Source organism: Balaenoptera physalus, assembly GCF_965194825.1.
Source record: "Balaenoptera physalus genome assembly, chromosome: 3".
Taxonomy (NCBI): Eukaryota; Metazoa; Chordata; class Mammalia; order Artiodactyla; family Balaenopteridae; genus Balaenoptera; species Balaenoptera physalus.
In genome coordinates, this window is record NC_138890.1 from 65,732,913 (window position 1) to 65,751,695 (window position 18,783).

The 18,783-nt window shown below is 54.1% G+C and overlaps 1 protein-coding gene across 5 annotated transcripts in view; it reads right to left on the reverse strand.

Moving 5' to 3' along the window:
* Nucleotides 1-1,992: 1,992 nt before the first annotated feature.
* TCF7 (transcription factor 7) overlaps nucleotides 1,993-18,783 on the reverse strand; it is a 32,585-nt gene continuing 15,794 nt past the window's right edge. The window contains exons 4-11 of one of the 5 annotated variants that reach the window (XM_082454780.1): nucleotides 11,715-11,826; nucleotides 10,758-10,848; nucleotides 9,064-9,156; nucleotides 7,683-7,802; nucleotides 7,100-7,262; nucleotides 6,881-6,988; nucleotides 6,307-6,355; nucleotides 1,993-3,714 (exon numbers count right to left, since the gene is read on the reverse strand). In XM_082454780.1, the coding sequence (XP_082310906.1) occupies nucleotides 3,692-3,714; nucleotides 6,307-6,355; nucleotides 6,881-6,988; nucleotides 7,100-7,262; nucleotides 7,683-7,802; nucleotides 9,064-9,156; nucleotides 10,758-10,848; nucleotides 11,715-11,826 (759 nt within the window). In that variant the 3' untranslated portion in view covers nucleotides 1,993-3,691. Of the gene's footprint in view, nucleotides 3,715-4,873; nucleotides 5,152-6,306; nucleotides 6,356-6,880; nucleotides 6,989-7,099; nucleotides 7,263-7,682; nucleotides 7,803-9,063; nucleotides 9,157-10,757; nucleotides 10,849-11,714; nucleotides 11,827-18,783 lie in introns of those variants that run through there. The other 4 variants (XM_082454779.1, XM_082454782.1, XM_082454781.1 and 1 more) reach the window with 4 other exon arrangements.

The window sequence follows — 18,783 nt, forward strand, 5'->3', positions numbered from 1 at the left end:
GCCCATGGTGATTTGAGATCTGAAACAGAAGGTGATCGGAGTAGTTGGGATTGGGGGAGTTGACACAACCTAGGAACCAGGTTCTGCTTTGGTGGCCAGCTCTGTTTCAAGGACCCTTGGTGAACTCTTAAGCTCTCAAGAGACCTGAGAAACAGGCATGCTAAAGCAGCTTTTCTAACCTCACAGAAAAGCCAACTCAGCTTTTTTAATATAATGAATTAGTTTTTGGTCTCATCTTATAGGCCTGGCAAGTCTGTGTTACCCTTGCTCCTTCTGTGCTGTTTTTTTTTCCCCCGTAGAAATGCATGCAGGAACTGATTCCCTTTCTTATTCTTTGGAACAATGTGAAGAACCATTCTGCTTCACTGCACATGTGGCCTTCCTAGCCAGGCTTACGGTACACTGCATAGAGCTGGGCAGCATTGCTTCTGGGCCATCCAGAATGTTACAGTTCAGAAGAGAGTCTAGCCACAGAGCTTCCTGTAAAGGGGGAAACACCCTCAAATTGGGAGACTTGGCAAGGCCCTGCTATCTTGTTGGGCTGAGCCCTCACCATGTCTTCTGAGCCTAGGAGGGCAGGGGGAGCAGCTGTAGCAGGGGAGGGATCAAGATCTGTATTTTAAGCAAATCTGCCAGTTGTCTAGGAATGTGTAAGGGAGGTTGGGATGTCTTGTCTTATGTCTCAGAAAACGGCGTGTTTTTGGCTGGAAATGAGGTGGGACTGCTGTGGTATTTGAAATCGAATTTGGGGCTACACTCTCAAAGTCACCCTGTGCCCTCACAGGAATGTGCTGGTATGATCTAGGAAGATTTGAGTTTCCTCTTTGAAGTCAGTTTCTTTTAAAAGGCTGGTTTGATTTTAACAAAGTTGCCAAAGCCCCCCTCTTTACCCTCACATACACAAAGAGTGCATTGTTCATGTACCCCCGCCCTGTGCTGTAAATAAGACACCAGATCAGATGCAGCAACCCAGTCTTGCATAAGCCTTGGTTAAAATGTTTTTTGAAACAACTAGGCCAGTAGCCAGAGCGGAATTCTTTAAATGGGGCAGATGTCAAGAGAATGGCTGCTCTCCTCTAGCACCCTTGCAGAAAAAAGCAAGTCTAGGATTACAACTTTCAGTGGCCTACTTTAAATAGACACTACTCTGGAAGATGACTTTCTTTATATTTTTAAACATAAAATCCAAAAACCTAACTCTGTTAAGTGAAAATTAACAATAAATTATGGTGACCCAGCAGCTGGCTGTTGTAATACTTCTTGCCCACCATTTGTACCTAATGGTTGACTGACCTCTTGAGGTGGCTTTGTGACACCTTTTACATTCACGATGAGTCTCAACAAGTTTATACTTTAACATGATGGAAACGCTGTGGAAAAAGTAGATTGTAGATTTATCAGTCTTCAGAAGTTTTGTATAAGAATATGACTACTTCAAGAAATACTTCATGTACCTTACAGTCTTTGGGAGGAAAGGGTGCTATTAAAATACCCATCTTTTGGATTTTATGATGATACCAGGTTATAAAAGATTCCTGTGTGTTCATGTTTTCCTCAAAATAGGCTATGTACTTGTGTCTTTTATCTCTGCCTTCAGAGGAAAATGGAGCCCAGTGATGATACGTACCTATTTCTGGTTGGGTTTTCTTAGGGGCTGTGGCGGCAGTTTCCAGTCCATTGTCATATGAGCAGTGGGGTAGGTTGGCCTGCGCGTGCATCAGGGGTGAGCTCAGAGGACTGGGGCGTTAAGATCAAGGCTTGCAATGGGAACTTATACCTAGCATGAGCCCCGCTCTCTGGGTTGGAGCAGGGCCCAAGCCCCTTAAGGAGAGATGACAAGAGTCAGTCCCTGGCTTGTGTAGGTTCAAGGTCTTGAGAACATGTGTACCATAATAGAGAATAAACTTTGTGGCTGTGGAGAAGAAAAGGAAAGAGTGTTATACTCTGTCACTGAAACAGCTTATTCCTCAGAGTCAAGCTTTGAAAAAGAAACCCAGTAAAAAGTATCTTTATTCTCATATCAGAAAACTTTTTCTGTGATATGCATTAACAATACAAAAATATTTTGAATACTACAATGGTCCTTTTTTCTCTCAAGACTTCTTGCAACACTACACCAGAACATATGATCTTTGGATTCTGAGAAGCCAGTGGCTGAAGTAGGAACTAAAGGCTTTTGTTGAGGGGGTGTGTGGGTACGGGGATAGCCCTTTCTCTTTGGACTCAGGCTATGTACAGTGAAGAGGAGGCAAAAAACCGAAGTTAAATTAAAAAAAGATTTGTTTTTTAAGGCTCAGGGTTGAAGCTTGGCTCAGAAATGGGTTAAAGTAGGCTGTGGTGCAAACCCGATGTCCACCACTAGAGGTTTTCTGGGCTCCTTGCTTTGGTTGTAATAGTCTTTCTTCCTGCAGCCTGATAGGGAAACTGAAGCTGGCCTACTTTCATGCTGGAAGATAGGCACTGGCTGAGGTTTGGTTTGCCCTCTTACAACTGTCTGAGAGCTGGCTAGAATGATGTGGATAGGCTGGAACTGTATCTGTGAAAAAGGCTCTCAAGAGCGGGTAGGGATGCACACAGGATTTTGAGCCATGACTAACTTGAACCGTTGACTGCAGCCACTAGTGACTGAGGCATTTGGTATCAGGGCTTCTTAGGTGGTTGAGTTCCTTAGGAAACATTTCCGAGTAATTTGAACTAGAGCCACATACCCTCACCACCCACACTTGCCTTTAAGGTAGTGTCAGGTTATTCCTGTTGGCTAGGGTGATAGGCCTAAATTTAACCTATTCCATTCACTCCTCTTCTTGTAAGCTCCAAAGAACGTGGCAAGAAGCTTGCTTTGGTCCAGCTTACAGATAGCAGCTGGTTTTCTGTAAACAGGGCTTCTCCAGGCCCTTAAGAGAGAAGCACTGTTGTCTTGAGCTTTGTGGTTGTGACCATGCTTACATATTGTTTGGTAAACCAGCTTGTTCTTGGTCCATGAAGTATCTGGTATGGGGAGGGTGTGGCAGTGGTGGGGTTGGGTGGGGGAAGTAGGGAAAGCAGTTGGGCTCAGTCCAGTCCATCTATGACCTATAGCAGAAAAGCAAGGGAGGCAGGGAGGGGCATCTGGCTAGCAAGATAGATGGTAAAAAGAATAGATCCAGTCTGCCATAGGCATGAGGGGATGCCCTTAATCAAATGACACAACGCAGATCTAATTCCCACTACTTGGAGCAGTTTGAATTGATGGCCCCATGTTCAGGCAGAAGATGTGCAGCCTCTGAAATCTCCAGGGCCTGGACTCTGAGAGGGAGCCAACAGGGCCCCTGGCCGGTTTCCACGTGCTTTGGGGCTCTGTCGTCTCCTCTCAGAGGGTGGGCCCCTGGAGGAAGCCATGTGTCCTGTGCATGCTAGGCTGCCTGTCTCTGAGATTCCTGTTGCTGTACCTGTGTACTCTGCAGGTTGCTGTGAGGAGCCTGAGGGGGCCCAGGGGGCTGGGAGGCTGAGAGTGGCCGAGAGACCTGGTGATGTAGGCGCCGGTTCCGCAGGGCTAGCAAGCAGTTCTGTGGGGAAGTGGGGCAGCAGGAGGTACGAGGGCGAGTCCTGGGGAGCTGGGGACCCGGGGCAGCCTAGAGCACTGTCATCGGAAGGAACGGGGCTGGGGCAGCGGCCTTCTCCGGGTAAGTACCGAATGCATTTCTTTTTCCTCCTAGGAATAGTGAAGAGAGTTATCTGTAAACAGAGGGTGAGTTCATAGTCATACTCCACAACCAAAAAAATGCTGTCCTTGCATAGGCCTAGCTCCCCATGACTTAGGTGATATGCCTGTGCCTTCAGGTTTAGCGCTACAACTGCTGAGCCTGGCCCAGACCTGGGACAGGTGCAGCTCCCAGCAGAGCCACAAGGTGGCACTGGGACCTTTTCTAGCTTGGCCTGTGGGCTGCCTGCTATCTTCCAGGGCAGCTATCTCCTAGTCTAGGCTGTAGAGGCTCTGCTTCACATGTTTGTGGAGCTCAGATCTGATTAAGGAAGGGGGGCTGCAATGGGCTTGTGGCTTCTAGGGCTGAGCAATCCAAATGCTCAGAGCTAGGCTAGGGGCAGAGAAGGGAAAGTAATGGACAGTGACTTGTCCTATCCATTCCGACCATCTTATTCTCTGGACCACACTTTGTTTCTGAGTAGCGTGGAATGGATGGAATAGGGCCTCCTCTGAGAACAGGGTTGCCTCCCATCATGTGTACATACACACACATACTTATTTCCCCCAAATTCCTCTTTGCCCTTGGACGGGAGCACGGTGGGCACGCATAGGGGATGGACAAGTATTTCCTAGAGTCAGTGAACTTACTGCCTGGAGCAGCCTCAGCCTTGGCCCTAGCAGGCCTGGCCTGAACCTCAACTAGGCAACTTTAGCCATTTGGTAGGTATACTTTCTTTTCCTATACACAAATATTTCTCTGCTGTATGGTGAAACATACAGGTTTAATGCCACAGGGCCTGAGTATGGGTACCAGGGGTACCTCTGTTCATCTCCCTACCTCTCTGAGCCCTCTGGTCTCAGTAGGTACATGATATAAGTCACATGGCCACTGGGCATTTAGGTTATTCAGGTTTTTCTCTACTACAGTCACTTTGTTATTCTTACAATTAAGGGCTCGGTATGGTACAGCAGGGATCCCAACTGGAAGAAGTGAGGGAGCTGGTGGACCATGATGACTTTGAGGCCTGGGAACAGGGGCTCAGGCCATTTAAATGCTGTGTGTGTGATTTGTTTGCTGAGGACCTGCTAGGCCTGATGAGCACCAGACCAACATTACCAGGGAACCCTGGGCACCAGGTACCAGAAATACCTTCTAAGTCTGCCTTTCCTTTCCTCCTAGAGCACTGTCTCTCCTTCTCCTTCCTCTTAGACCCAAGTGGTCTTCCCCACGAGCTGTTCTGTGTTCACTCCCATTCTTAGGAGGCATGGGCTCCCCAGTCTGCGGGTATGTTGGGGGCTAGGGGCCAAAGGAGGGCAGCAGGCCCAGCAGAACATGTGCAGAGAGTAAGGGAAGCAGCTTGAAGCAAAGGGAGGACAGTGGTGGGGACAAACCCACCTGCACGGACCACACCAATCCGTCTGCTGGTTGAGGCCAAAGCGAGCACGGCATTTCTTAGGCGAGCCAGGGTCTACTCACAGCCATGCCAGAGGGGCAGAGCAGGGCAGAGGGCGAGCAGGCAGGCAGCAGGGCAGAGCAGGGCCCAGAAAGAAGAGGTAACATCAGTGTTAGCCAGTCACAGATACCCCACAGTCCCTACAGGCAAGGGCTTCTCCACGGCACAGCCAGCCCTAGTGGGAGCCCCAGGGCCCAAAGCCAAGGTATCAGGAAAGGGTGGCACCCAGCTGGCAGTGTAGAGGCAGTGGGAAGAACGGCGGGGGTGGGGAGGGAGGGGACCCTATCAATCAGACTGGCTCCTATCTGTGGCTTGCGGGGCCCTTTGCAGCAAGGGAGCTCAGAGAAGAACCTGGGGGGCCCGTAGGGATCAAGCCTTTTCTGCCTTAGGGCACCCCCACCCCCGCCAACTCCCTGCCCATTTTATCCAGTTTTTCTTCATCTTTGCCAGTGTGCAATCTACCTGACCCATATCCCCTGGGGCTGTAGCTTAAGCCTATGCTACATACTTTTCCAGAAGGAAAGTAAAGCCCATTGTTCAACCTTAGAAAAAGGACTGAGGACTCTCCCGTGCCCCAGTCCTAGCCTCCAGCTTCCCTGTGTGGGGCAGCACAGCTGAGAAAGTCACTCATGGATGGTGGATGCGGAGTGTGAAGTGGGGGCAGGGTGCGGCCTCCCGGGTCCTCTATACAGAGCACTTTGCACCTCCGTGAGAACTGGGGGTGGGGTGATAAGAGAAATTGCTACGCACCAGCCAACAGGCTGTGTGACTACTGGGCTCAGGCGTGGGGCCTGGCTCAACCTCCACCCAGACAGCCTGCTGCTCACCTCCGCAGAACTAACCAGGATGCAGTATTTGGGTTTAGTCTTGAATCAAACAGTTCCTCACTAGCTTCTCTGGCAGAGGCTGGCCGCTAGCAGGGCTTGCGTGTGTGTGGCGGGTCACAAAGCACTGCTCTAAGAATTGGCTTCTGCAGGTCTTCCCTGGGACTTAGTGTAGCTGTTCCTCCTGTGGGGGGTTGACTTGTGAGATGCAGGCCTCGTTTCCAGAGGGCCCAGGCCCTTAAGGTTCATGGCTCAGTACTCTGCCCCTCTCCTGGGCCAGAGCAGGGCTGCTCGTGAGCTGGGGACCTGGAGAGGAGCCTCCACTACTGCCGAGGGAAGGCCTCACCTGTGTTGGATTCTTGGTGCTTTTCCCGTGACCGCCTCTTCTTCTTCCCCTGCAGGGAGCAAAGCGGAGGATGCTCAGAGGATGCTGGGAGGTGGACACTGTAACCCCAGTGAGCGAGTGGCTGGGACACCTGCAGCCTGCTGCCTAGTCTGGCTGCCGCTGGGATTCCAGGTCCACAGTGCCCTCTGACTTGGGGGCCCTTGGTGTTTCTTGATTGCACTTTTTGCTAGGTTACCACGGGGCAGTTGGGGTCTCCTCCTCCCTTTCCCACACTAGTCTCCTTTTTGAATGCAGGAGGTGACTTCCGGGCCCCTTCCTCTGCTTGTGCTGATGTAGCCCAATCAAGTACTGGACAACAGCCCTGTGTGGAAGTACATCCTGGGGAAAATGAGCCTGCCTCTAGGGGCAGCTCCCCTCATCTGATCCTCTTCTGAGCTAGCCATGGGAGGCCTTGGACCCTCTATTCCACCACCTCCCCTCCTCCTCTGTGCCTTCAGGACAGTAGTCCCGACTTCCCTGGTGAGACTGTGGCCTGGCATCTTGAAGGTTCCCCTACTGTGTGTTGGCCACTCACGTAGTTGTCCCGCGCCGACCAGCCTGGGTAGAGCTGCATGTGCAGCTGCCTCTCCTTGCGGGCCAGCTCATAATACTTGGCCTGCTCTTCCCGGGACAGTGCGTGCCACTGCAGTGGGAAAGGGGGGCAGATGGAGGTGCATCAGGGAGTCAGCAGGCTGCACCGGGGTGAAGGTAGTCAGGGCCGGCCCCTACCAGCCCACCTGCCCCGTGGCCTCACCCTCCGGCCCAGGATCTGGTTGATGGCAGCGCTCTCCTTGAGTGTGCATTCTGCAATGACCTTTGCTCTCATCTCCTTCATGTACAGCATGAAGGCATTGAGAGGCTTCTTGATGGTTGGCTTCTTGGCTTCCTTCTCTGCCTTGGATTCTGCCTGCGTCTTCCTGAAGGACACATGAACAGATCACTCAGGGGCCCCCACGGTGTCCTGATGCTACCACTCTCCTCTAGTGTGTCCAGTGTATGTGTAAGTGCCTGGATACTAGGGTTTTGTAAATGGGATCTTTTTTTAGCTGCCCCAAAGTAGGTGAGCAGAGCTAAGTAACTGTTCCTTATAGGAATTCTGCAGCTAAGTAAGGAAAGCCCCTCCCCTCTTGGCTCAAACTAAATCCACCCACTCCTCTCCTGCTTCTGAGGATCAAAAAACTGGTCAGTGGCAATTGCCACAAGACGGCTTGGCCAGAGGTCTCCTGGCAGTCCCTGGAGCTTCCAGGCAGCAGGCTTGGGCCTGGTGGGAGGAATGTGTATCTTGAGGTCTGCTTACCTCTCCCACCCCCCTCCCCATTGAGTGTCTTTTCACTCACAGGCTGCGGTCATAGGGCTGCAGCTCCTGCTTCCCTGAAGGGGGCACAATGGCTGGGTGGGGGATGGCTGCGGGGTGACCAGGTACACCGGAACCTAGCATCAGGGGTGGATGGGTGAACCTAAAGGCAGAAGAAGAGTTAACACTGAGCCAGGTATGTATGGGCCAGATCTTTGGACACAGAGAGGCCCCTGCACAGTACAAGAGGGTGAACAGATACCCACCTCCACTGGCCTGCATACAAGTACACAGAAATACAAATACCTGCTCCCAACACACTGCACAGACACGATGCAAAAATCTACATGTATGTCAAATTCAGGTGGTTACTAAAGTCCTGAATAGCTTTTGAATCTATCCCTTTCTCACCTCCTGCCCTCACCAGCTCAGCCTCAGCCTGTGGCTGCCCTTACTTTCCTCCTTGACCCCTCCAGGCTTCTCTCTATGTAACAGCCAGAGTGACCTTTTAAAAACACCTGAATGCTCTTGGCCACTTCTGTTGAAATTCCCCCACTGCCCACAGAATAAAACCCAGGCCCCTCCCTAGGGCTTGCACAGCCCTGTATGGCCATCTCTGCTGACATTTCTAGCCCCATTCCCCACCCCCCCCACCCCATTTCCCATCACTTCCCACCCCCAGCCATCTCCAGCTACTGATGTTCCCTTTGTTCCCCTCACTCAAGAGATGTTATCCTCTTCATGAAGCCTTCCCTGACCCATCAGACATGGCTGGGGTCTCCTCGGGGCTTCCCCATCACCCAGATAGCCCATTCAACTGCTGCTGCTGTGTCTATACCTCCCACCCTGGGCTGTGGGCTCCAGTAGGGCTAGAAATGTCTGTTGAATTCCTTGTTCCATACCTGCACACGAGCCTGTCACTGAGGGAGCGAGCCAAGTGAAAGGACACACATACACACATAGCTCCCACTTTACTTTCTTGATGTTTTATGGATACCAATCTGTCCCTTACTGCTTGCACAGGTATGGAATAACTGAGCAGGTGGCCCCTAAGGGCCAGAGGTTGGAGACACATGTAAAAGGTGCTGCCTCAGTTTGGGCAGAGCTCGGGGGATGCTGTCCTGACTCACCCTTTGCTCAGCAGGATGCACAACAGAGGTGAGTGCACACACACCTGCACATGTGTACATGCACTGTCTCAGGCTGCTCTGTCGTGCTCTGCACAGTATGGCCTGGGCTTAGGCCTCTTGCACTCCCACTGGCTTCATTCTCAGGTATAGGGCAGCGTGGGGCTGGAGAATGACAGACGGACGGATGGACAGACGACTGACACAGGGCAAGCACTGGCCTGGGCATGGCCTCTTGTGGGCACTGAAGCCTGGGCAACAGGAAGCAGGAGCCTAGCTGCAGGGTAGGGGACTCACCTGGGGTAGGGGGCGCCAGGGGCTGCGGTGGGGGCAGGGAAGTGCTGTCTATATCCGCAGGAAGGGGACAGGGGGTAGAGAGGAGGGCTGGGCCTGTGGTTGGGAGAGATAGCTGTTAGCAGTCTGGCTACTTGCCAAACGTGGGGAAGGACTTCCCCACCTTGCTCGGGCCTGACCCCTAGTGTAATAAGGCAAATTGGCTTCTGCTTGGAGCACTCTAGTGTATGTTTTAAACACCTGCCACCAGAGGGCAACCTTTCCCTCTACAGCAGCGGTCCCCAACCTTTTTGGCACCAGGGACCGGTTTTGTGGAAGACATAGTTTTTCCACAGACTGGGGCTCGCCCTGCCGCTCACCTCCTGCTGTGCGGCCCGGTTCCTAATCCCTGCTCTACAGGCTTACCTTCCCTCTATTCGTGTATAAGGGGTAGAAATGGCAGCATTCTCCTGGGACCCAGGTTAGTAGGTCCCTCCAGCCTCACCTCCTGAAATTCGGGCTTGATACCTGCATACCTGCCCTAAGGCCTTTGCACTCACTGTTGACACTGTTAGGATTGTTCTTCTGTCCCACTTTGCTTCAAACTCCTGGTCATCTGTCAAGCTCTTGCTTGGCCAAAACACCCTTTCTCCTGAAAGCCCTTGAGATCCCAAGCTGGATGAGGTGTCCCTCCAGGCTTTTACAGTCCTCAAAGCACTGCTAACAGTGCTCTGTAATTGGCCTCTTGCCTGACTTGTGCACTAGGTGGACTGAGTTCTGAGAGGGCGGGGACCTGAGGATCAACCAGCTTCAGCAGTGCTTCTCTGGTTCCCTGAGAACCTGCCCGGTGCACTTAAGTCCTGGGGGGACTCGTAAGGGTAGTCCTGATTTGTATTCAAGGTGGAGCTTTATCCAGAGACAATCTGGACATGGAAGAGTGAGCTGAATGTGGATAAAGGGCAAGTAGAAAGGGGCAGGCGGGCCCCAGGTTGGGCTTCTGGCCTGCTCTGCCTTCCTGGGAAGCCAAGCTTTCCTGCCTTTGGGTAATTGTCCCAACCTAGAGAGGCTAGAGACCTGCCTAGGTCAAACTGCGCATGATGAACAAAGGGTCACGTACTCTGCCGAGGCCCAGCTCCAGCTGAAGACGGGCCCTTTGGCTCACAGTTGGGCCTACCGAATGGGATCCAGGCCGTCTTTCCCTGGCCCAGCCTTAGTAGACTCTCCAAGCAGAATGCCAGGGGCTTGGACTGAAGCAGGCACCATAGGGGCAAGAAGGACCCTGCCCTTCAAGCAGCTCAGCCAAGGAGGGGACCAGCCAGCAGTAGACACTGAGGCAAGTGGGAAGTATCCCTCTGTCCACCAGGCCACTGTGAAGCAGCAGCCTCTCTTGTGGCCATGCACGCTGCCACCTCCCTGGTCAGGCCTACTTCTTCTTCCTCACATACTCATGTGGCCCTGAACAGCCCAGGGTTCCCCCACTCAAGTCTCAGACGTTACGGCAGAGTGTGCTAGGGCTAGGACCAGGAGCTAGGTCTCCTGCCTTCCCAAAGGGAGTGTGTCCAGCTAGCTGAGGCATGCATAGAGCTGCTGGCCAGCCCCGGGTACCTGCAGAGCTGGCAGCAGAGTGCTCAGCACAGGAGGATGGAGGAGGAAAAGGGAGGGGCAGGTATGGGTCCAAGCAGCGTAAGGTGCCCCTTTCCCACTGGGCCCTCACTCACCAGCTCACAGTGTGCGGGAGCTGTCCCATGCTGCCTGAGGTCAGAGAGTAGAAGCCAGAGAGGTCAGGGGTCTGCAGAGGCCTGTGAACTCCTGCAGTGGAGAGGGGCCGAGTAAGTGAGCCAGCCTGACCTGGAGGCCACTTCAGCTAGTTACTGCATCCTGGAGCCTCCTGTGGGGCCCTCCTAGGATCCCATCTCCGTGTGCTAGAGGGAGGACCAGACATACTGGTTTGTTCAGGACTATCCCAGTGTGATAACAGTGCCCCATTTACAGGCTAGGGGAATCAAGGGCAGAGGGTTTGGGTGACTTGCCTACGGACAGTGGCTGGACAGTGGCAGAGTTGGAGTCATTCAGGAGTGGGAGGCCAGACGTTGCCACACGCTGGTCCAGTGCTGGTCTGCAACTGGGGCCTCTCTGCTGGGGGCTCTAGCCTGGCTTTCCGGGCAGGAGGCAGACCCCCTGGCCTGGGGAGCCAGGGCTCCACCCGTTCCCCCACCCCACCCCCGTGCCCCCTCCTCCCCAGGGTTGAGTCAGCAGGTTTCCCACAGCCGACAATGGCTGATTTCAGAATGACTTTGCCCGAGGCTGAGGTGAATCAGCCATCACAACCACCACTTTCCATTTTCTCACTGGGGGAGGGAAAGACTGCAAGATTTATATTTATCAGCTTTACACAGAGGCCTACTCCCATACTGGTATTGGGTAGTCACGCAGGAATTAGGCTCCTACCTCAACCTGAAGCCTTCAGATTTTGACCAGGTACCACCTTCCCCAACCCTTTGGTGCCCTCAGGCTCCTCAATCTTTTGGGCATGTTCGAGGGGCCCTGAGTTTGCACAGCCCCAGGTTCTCCATTTACAAAAAGGGTCTAGCCACCTGGTCTCAGAAGGCAGGGACTCGATCTCCCCACTCCCCGGCTCTGGGTCTTGTTGGGCCCTTCCCATCCAGGATCCATACCTTGCTTCTGGCTGATGTCGGCTGGAGCAGGTGTGGGGTGTGGGCTGCTGAAATGGTCATAGAGAGGAGAGAGTTGGGGGACGCCGTGGGAAGGCTGACTGGCCTTGTTGTGCTGAAAAACGAGGAGGGTGGGTGAATGTGGGGGACCTGAGGGAGGAAGGCACGGGACTGGGGTGCACATACAGGAAGAGCCCCAATTAGCTGTGTGGCGGCAGCCCAACCACCAAGGGAAAGTGGAGGTGATCAAAACCACAGGCTTCACTGGACAGGACCCCACTCAGGCCACCTGGTGCCCAGGGGCCCTGCCCCCCCGCCCAACTTTGCCCAAGCAGTCCAGTCTCCTGGAGAGCCTCTCGGTCTTTCTTGGCCCTCAGTTCTAGGAGGCCTTTCCCCTGCCCAGGAAATTCTTCCTGCCTCCTGGTTTCAGAGATCCCCCAGTTTCTCTGAGGCCCTATGGCTTGTCTGGTGAGCTGCTCACAAGCCTCCAGCCCTAAGACAGCCTGCAGCTTGCTTTCCCCCTCCTCTAGCCCCCAGACAGAGGGACTTGAGTCTGACCCTCTGGACCCACCTCAGGCTTAAGAGGATTTGTTGACATAGGGAAGGGGCCCCCTCAGCTCTCTAACTCAGGGGAGGTGGGGCAAGGTGGTGCCAGCTGTGGCCAGGCTCCCCCCAGGGCCAACCCACCCAGCCTCCACACTTCCTGTTTCCTCAGCACCGCAGGACTCTTACTTTTCACGCTAGTCACATGGATTTGTCATGAGTTGACTCATATTCAGACTGGGACGGGGGCTCCCCTGAGACCCAACCACAGGGAGTTTGCGGCTCAGGGCCAAGGCCTGGCTCTGTATATCCTCGGTGCACACCTTTGCAGGCCAGGGCCCTGGAGACATCATCTAAAACTGAAGGTCAGCTTCCACTTGGAAAAGTCCACCTGTGGGGATGCTGCTGGCTGGGAGCACAGAAGAGTGACGTCTAACCCCTGACACAGAAGAAACGGGACATCTTTGGGCCAAGACAGTCATGAGAGATGGTAGTCTGGGCTCCTTCCCACCCTGTAGGTGTGATTTCTCACGGGCTGAATTTAGCCAGACTCCTTAACATCTCTGGGCTTCCTCTCCTGTGTAATGGATGGGGTTCATGATCCCTTCATCACCAGGTTTGGAGAAGGTGAGGGTAGCTCTTGGTGAGGAGGCCTGGCACCGGTCCTTTGGCACTGGCTGTTGGGGGTCCAGAGTGAGGCTAGAGGGAAGGGCAGGTACGAGCCACACTGTAGCCATGGCATGAGGCTCCCGGGTGGGCACAGGATCCCACACCTCCCAGCAACAGCCCTGGCCACCACCTGTAGCTTCAGGCTGGGCTACAAGCTGTACCCTTCCCCTCAGGGCTTGGTAAATTGCTGACACTGCCGTCCCCTGCTCATCCATCTGCCCACCAGGAGGAGTCTTAGATACCAGGGCTGATCAGCCTGCCTTCTGTCCTCAGGCAGACAGGAGCTAATGCTCTAATAGTGGTGGCTCCTTCTTTGCGGCTGGCATGGATTTGGCATCACAGCCACTTCCTGAGGCCGATGCCTCACCTCGGACCAGAGGCCTCTCCTGGCCTCCTGGGGCAGCACAGGAGAGCTTCCGAGGACTCGCCACTGTGAGCTTGAGGAAGAGTCTGCCGACCACGTTCAGTTCCTGGATCTAATTTACTACAATACCTGAGCACCTATTACCTTGTCTCAAATGGCTCTTGTGAGGATAAAGCCAGGAGCTCAAGTAGTCAGGTGTCAGGTAATGAGGAAGGGACATGTAAGAAGCCCCTCATTCACCTTGAAGAGTGAGGAGGAAACGTTACTTAGAGTGCTTCCCTAGCCCCCTGGTGCCAGGCCTCACATGGGCCAGACACTTCGGTCTTATTATGCCAAAGGAGGTCTGCCTGGAGATGGCAGACACGCCTGGCAGCCCACTGGCAGCATCACCTGGGGAGAGTGAAGACAGGGCCATGCTGTTCAAGGCTTTGGTTGCTGTGACCTTCCTGTTGCTGTGTGAAGGCTGGGCTTCCTGAGCAAGCTGGGGGAAGCTCCTGTCATTCCCAGGCCTTCTTTTATCCCCAGCACGGACCCAGACACACCTGTGACAGGTTGGGATTGTGTGGGGGAATGGAAGGTGGAAAACAGGATCCTTAGGCCTGCAGGTGACCGGCAAGAGAGAGGGGAGTAGACTGGGACCAGTAGGTGTGGGGTATGGGGTGTGGGGGAATGTGACCCCTTCATGTACTGAGTACTTGCCACATGCCAGGCACTGTGCCCAGCACTTTGCAAGCCCAGTCTTATTCAAACCAGGGTACCAGCAGGTTGCTATTTCTCCCATCTGTAAGCCCTCCAGCTGCCACCTCAGCAGCGCTGTCCCCATTTGCTGCCTCTAGTCCTCAGCTCTCATTATCCCTTCATCCAGGCCAGTCTCTTGCCCCATCACTTCCCTAGGTGACCCGTCAAGGTCCCCAGTGACTTCCATGTTGCTGAACTCAGCGGTCCATTCTGTCTGCATTTTACCTGACTTCTCAGCACATTGAACACAACTGATTTCTCCCTCCTCCTTGTGGTAGTTTCTTCACTTGGATTCCAGAATGCCACACTTCCCTGATTTTCCTCTAACCTCAGAGACCACTCCTTCTCGGCCGTGTTTCTGGCTCTTCATCTTCTTCCTGACCTGACCCAAGGCTTGGCCCTCAGTTCTCTATCAATCCTCACCTCCCAGGGCGCTCTCATCCAGGCTTACGGCTTTAAACGTCTTCATCTGATGACTCCACATCTGTATCTCCAGCCCCCACTTCTCCTAGCAACGCCACTCTCCAAATGCTCCCCACATTCAACATGTCCAAAGTAGAACCTTTGACTTCCTGCCCCAAACATTCCTCTCCATCTTCCTCAGTTAATGGTAACTCCCTCCTTCCAGTTGCTGAGACCAAACAGCTTGGAGTCACCTTTGACGCTTCTTTTTCTCACACTCCACCTCCAATTTGTCAGCAAATCCTAATGGCTCTACTTTCAAAATATAACAGAATCCAACCACTTCTTTCTTTCTCCCTTTCCCCACCCAGTCCAAGCCACAGTCACTTCTCACCTGGAGACTGCAGCAGCCTCCTGCTTCCTCAGTCCTCCATCCAGCAGCCATATAAATCAGATCACGTCGCTCCTCAGCCCAGGCCTATGAAGCTCCAGGATCAGGCCCCCAACTACCTCTCTAACCCCATTACCTTCCTCTCTCCTTGCTCGCTATGCCCAGCACTTCTCATGGTTGTTTCAGCCTCTTCCTCCAGTGGTCATTTTTAACTGTGCCAGGATGGGAAGTGGGTTGGGAAGTACAGCTCTAAGCTTGCTGACCTTTCCTCTATAGGATCCTGGGCCAGTATGCCCCTTGTAAAATGAGCATGATCATATCAACCCTGCCTACCTCATTGGTCATGGATGCAAAAAACCCTGCTTCATCCTAGAATTTTTGGGAGCAGGAGCCAAGGGCCTATGAAGGTAGAAAGCTTTCTGGAAGCCTCGGGGGCCTTTTTACCCGGATAAGTTCCTAGGACAGGGATTAGCCAGATCCCAGGCCTTGTGGCACACAGGGAGATTAGCCTCAGGGCCCACTCCCTCAGGAACCTGGGACCCTGGTGGAAGGCATTCCACTATTCGCCGTCTAAGGGCACAAATGCCTGGAGCCCTGGTGCAATGGGTGGAATGAACACCCTCCACAGGGCCCTGCAGACCACGGAGCTTTCAAGTCTAAACTTCTGCTTCAGAGAAGGCCCTGCCATCCAGCCTTGGCTCTGGCTTTTCAGCCCTCAGAGTTATAAGCCTGGCTGGTGGAATAGGCAGCTCTGACCCTGGGAAATCTTAGGAGCAGAGCCTGGGGTCCAAGGTGCCAGCTCTAGGAAGACAGTCCCGGAGTCCCACTCTGCCCAGGGCAGGGAGAGGGTGGCTCCACAGCAGGTTTCGCACACACCACCTTCCCTGGGGAAGGCTCGTTTGGGCCAGGAAGCCCTGTCACCTGAGGGACAGCTAGAGCTGACCCTCCTTGGCCAGGCTGGTTAAGCTCCATGTTGTAACACAGCTCATTCTAGGTCTAGGAAACCTCAGAATCCAGCTCAGCCTATAGCCTCTGGCCTGGTATGTACGTGTGTGACAGGAGCAGATGGACAGAGGGCTCAACCTGTCCCCCAGCCTTCCCCGGGAACTGGGGAAAAGCCTCATTAAACGGGAGTCTGTAGCCAGACCACAGGAGAGGTGCCAGGTGGGCGGAGGTGGGGCTGAGAACCTGCCGGCAGGTGGAAGCCCTGAGGTGCCAGGGCTCCAGGGCAGAGCACCGAGGGCCTGGCCAGTCCTTCCCACGTTCGTGCAGGCTGCCTCTCAGCCTCACTCCCCAGCCCCCTGCATGCCCGGTGGTGGCAGCCAGGGGCAACTGTCTGGCGCAGGACCTGGTGCCCCACGTCCCTCTCAGCCAATGGAACGTCCCGCTCCACGGCCTCCGCACAAGGCTGTCCCAGGGCTAGCCTGCCCAGCCAGCAGGGTGGAGTTGCCTGGGGCCTGGCCTGTGTCTGGGGAGCCGAGTGACTGGAGCGCCGCTCCTCTCCTCCCCTGATGGTGACTGTGTCCTGCCTCCGAGGGAAGGAGGCAGGCCTGGGTTGATCGTCCCCACCGGTCCCTGAGTATCTCGACGGCACAACCTCATCTCTTACCTCTGAGGGCAGAGTGCCAGGCATAGCGCTGGGCACTCAGTAAGCGCTCCCAGCATGGTGGGATGTATAAACAAATGAAAGACCTAACAGCAGACCATACTCCTTCATCAGCACACTCCAAGACCCCTCCAGACTGCAGCACTCCAGGACGAGTCTAGACTCTGAGACCCTTGGACTGGGAACAGCCTTAGCAGGGGCGGTCCTTCCTGCCACGACATTGCTCTTACTGTTATTCCCCACGCCAATTCAAAACCTATTGTCCCAAAGGCGGTCCTCATCCTTCTGGGATCTTTTCGTTAGCCCATGGCTGGAAATTCCTCACTCTGGTGCCCCAGCATGCCCTCCTCTTGCTGAGCAGGCTGGAGCCAAGAAGGGGCCCTAGGGCAGGGCCAGGCAGGAGGAGGTGGAAATGAGGGACTCCTGAGGTCGGTCTCCTCTGCTCTGAAGTCGGGCTTGGGCCTGGCCGGGCTGCTCCCGCCTCCCTCTTCCCCACCCCCCAACTTCCTGCAGGCTCAGGTGAAAAATAAACACGGTCGGCATTTTCCCTGCAGACCGCAGAGGTCGGCTTACAGGCTGTGTGCACCCTGAGAGCCCTTGCCACCGCCAGCAGAGAAGCTCCCTCGCCTCTAACGGTTGACTCTGAAAACCCCCAAACGCTTAAGAAGCCGCACAACACTTTCTCAGCGAAGAAAGCTGCTGCTTCCTCTGGTCTCAAGCCTGGGGGGTGGAAGCATGTGAGGCTGACAAGGCCCTCCCCAGAAGGCCTCCCCTTGGCAGGGACTGTGCCAGGAGAAGCACCACCCCCCAACACACACATACACACACTGCACCAGAATTCGCAGTTGATCACTCTCAGCAGACAGTCAGTCAGGATGTATTTTCTAAGCTCCTACTATGTATCAGGCAAAAGAATGTTTCAGGCCAGGAGATCAGCATTTGCTAATGACAACTGATGGTTTATACCCTGTGCGAGGCATAGTTCTGAGCACCTTATAGAGTTTAACTCACATACTCCTAAAACAAACCTAGGAAATAGGTACAATTATTATCCCCATTTAACAAACGAGGAAACTGAGATGGAGACATTACATAGCTTGCCCAAGGTCACACAGCTTGTATGTGGCAGAGCTGAGATTCCACCCACTGTACTGCAAAGGCCCTACGGTTATCGAGGATAGAACAAGGGGGAACAGGGGAAGGAGTCCCAGTCCTACACTCAGTCTCTCCCTTCTTCAGCCTAGTTGGTCAGAGTCACCTGAGCCAGTGCTCCCCTGACCCTAAAAATGCTCCAGTAAGTTCTGGGACCCCGGGATTGGGGTTCTAGCTACACCCCATGCCTGCCTGCCTGCTAGGGCTGTTGCCACCGGGAGCTTGCCTGATGGCAATAGTTGGGACGTGACCCCAGGTCCCCAGCCCACATCTCCCCAACTCACTATCGCACAGCCACACCCCAGCCATACCCAACCACGCAGGCCTGCCTCTCTCTTACCCTGGTGTCCAGCTCTTCTTCGCCTCTGCACCTTTACCCACCCCTTACGCCCTCCCCTCCCAGCTTTCCACACTTCCTCCTACTCTTTGCCATACTGATTCCTTCTCATCCTGACCTCAGTCTAAGGGCCACTTCCTTAGGACTGTGACCTGGGTGGGGTTCCACCAGCCCAGCAGGCAGAGCTGCCCACTTGCTGCAGGGGTTGGCCTGGGGGTCCTGGAGGGCAGAATCGGCTTGTTAGTCATCTCTGCCTCTCCAGGGTCTGTACTTGGCATGTTCATTAAGACCTGCTGAATGAAGGCCTCTAGAATACCTGATGACCCAGAACCCCTGCATGCCTACCCACTCATCCAACCATGGACCTGACTTCAGTCTCTTGGCTCCTAGAAGGGGGAAGTGGGGGGTATTCCTGATGCCCGCTCTGGAGCTGCGGAACGGCCCTTGGGACGAGTCCACAGAAGGAGGGCAGATCCACACCTCGAGCTAGACAGAAAGGTGGGCTATTGATAGAGTTACTGTTCTCTCTGCCAAGTGCGCAGATGTGAAACTGAGTATTGTAAATGCCACATGTGACAACTGATTTGAGGCAGGCATTATCCTTCCCGTTTTACTCATGAGGGAAGTGAGGCTCAGTGACGCTGAGGAAATTGCAAGTCAGTGCTGGGGACCCCTTTAAGGTCTCTCAAGGTCTTCAAGCAACACCAGACAGCCACATTCTCATCTCTCACCTCCTCTCCCTCTGTGCTCCAGCCACTTTGGCCTCAAGGGCCATGCTGTTGCCTCTGCCTGGAGAGCTCTCCCCCCACTTGTTGGGCTCTCAAAGTTGGGTCTCTAGCAGTACGTGTAGGTAGGGCCCAGTGTGAGCCA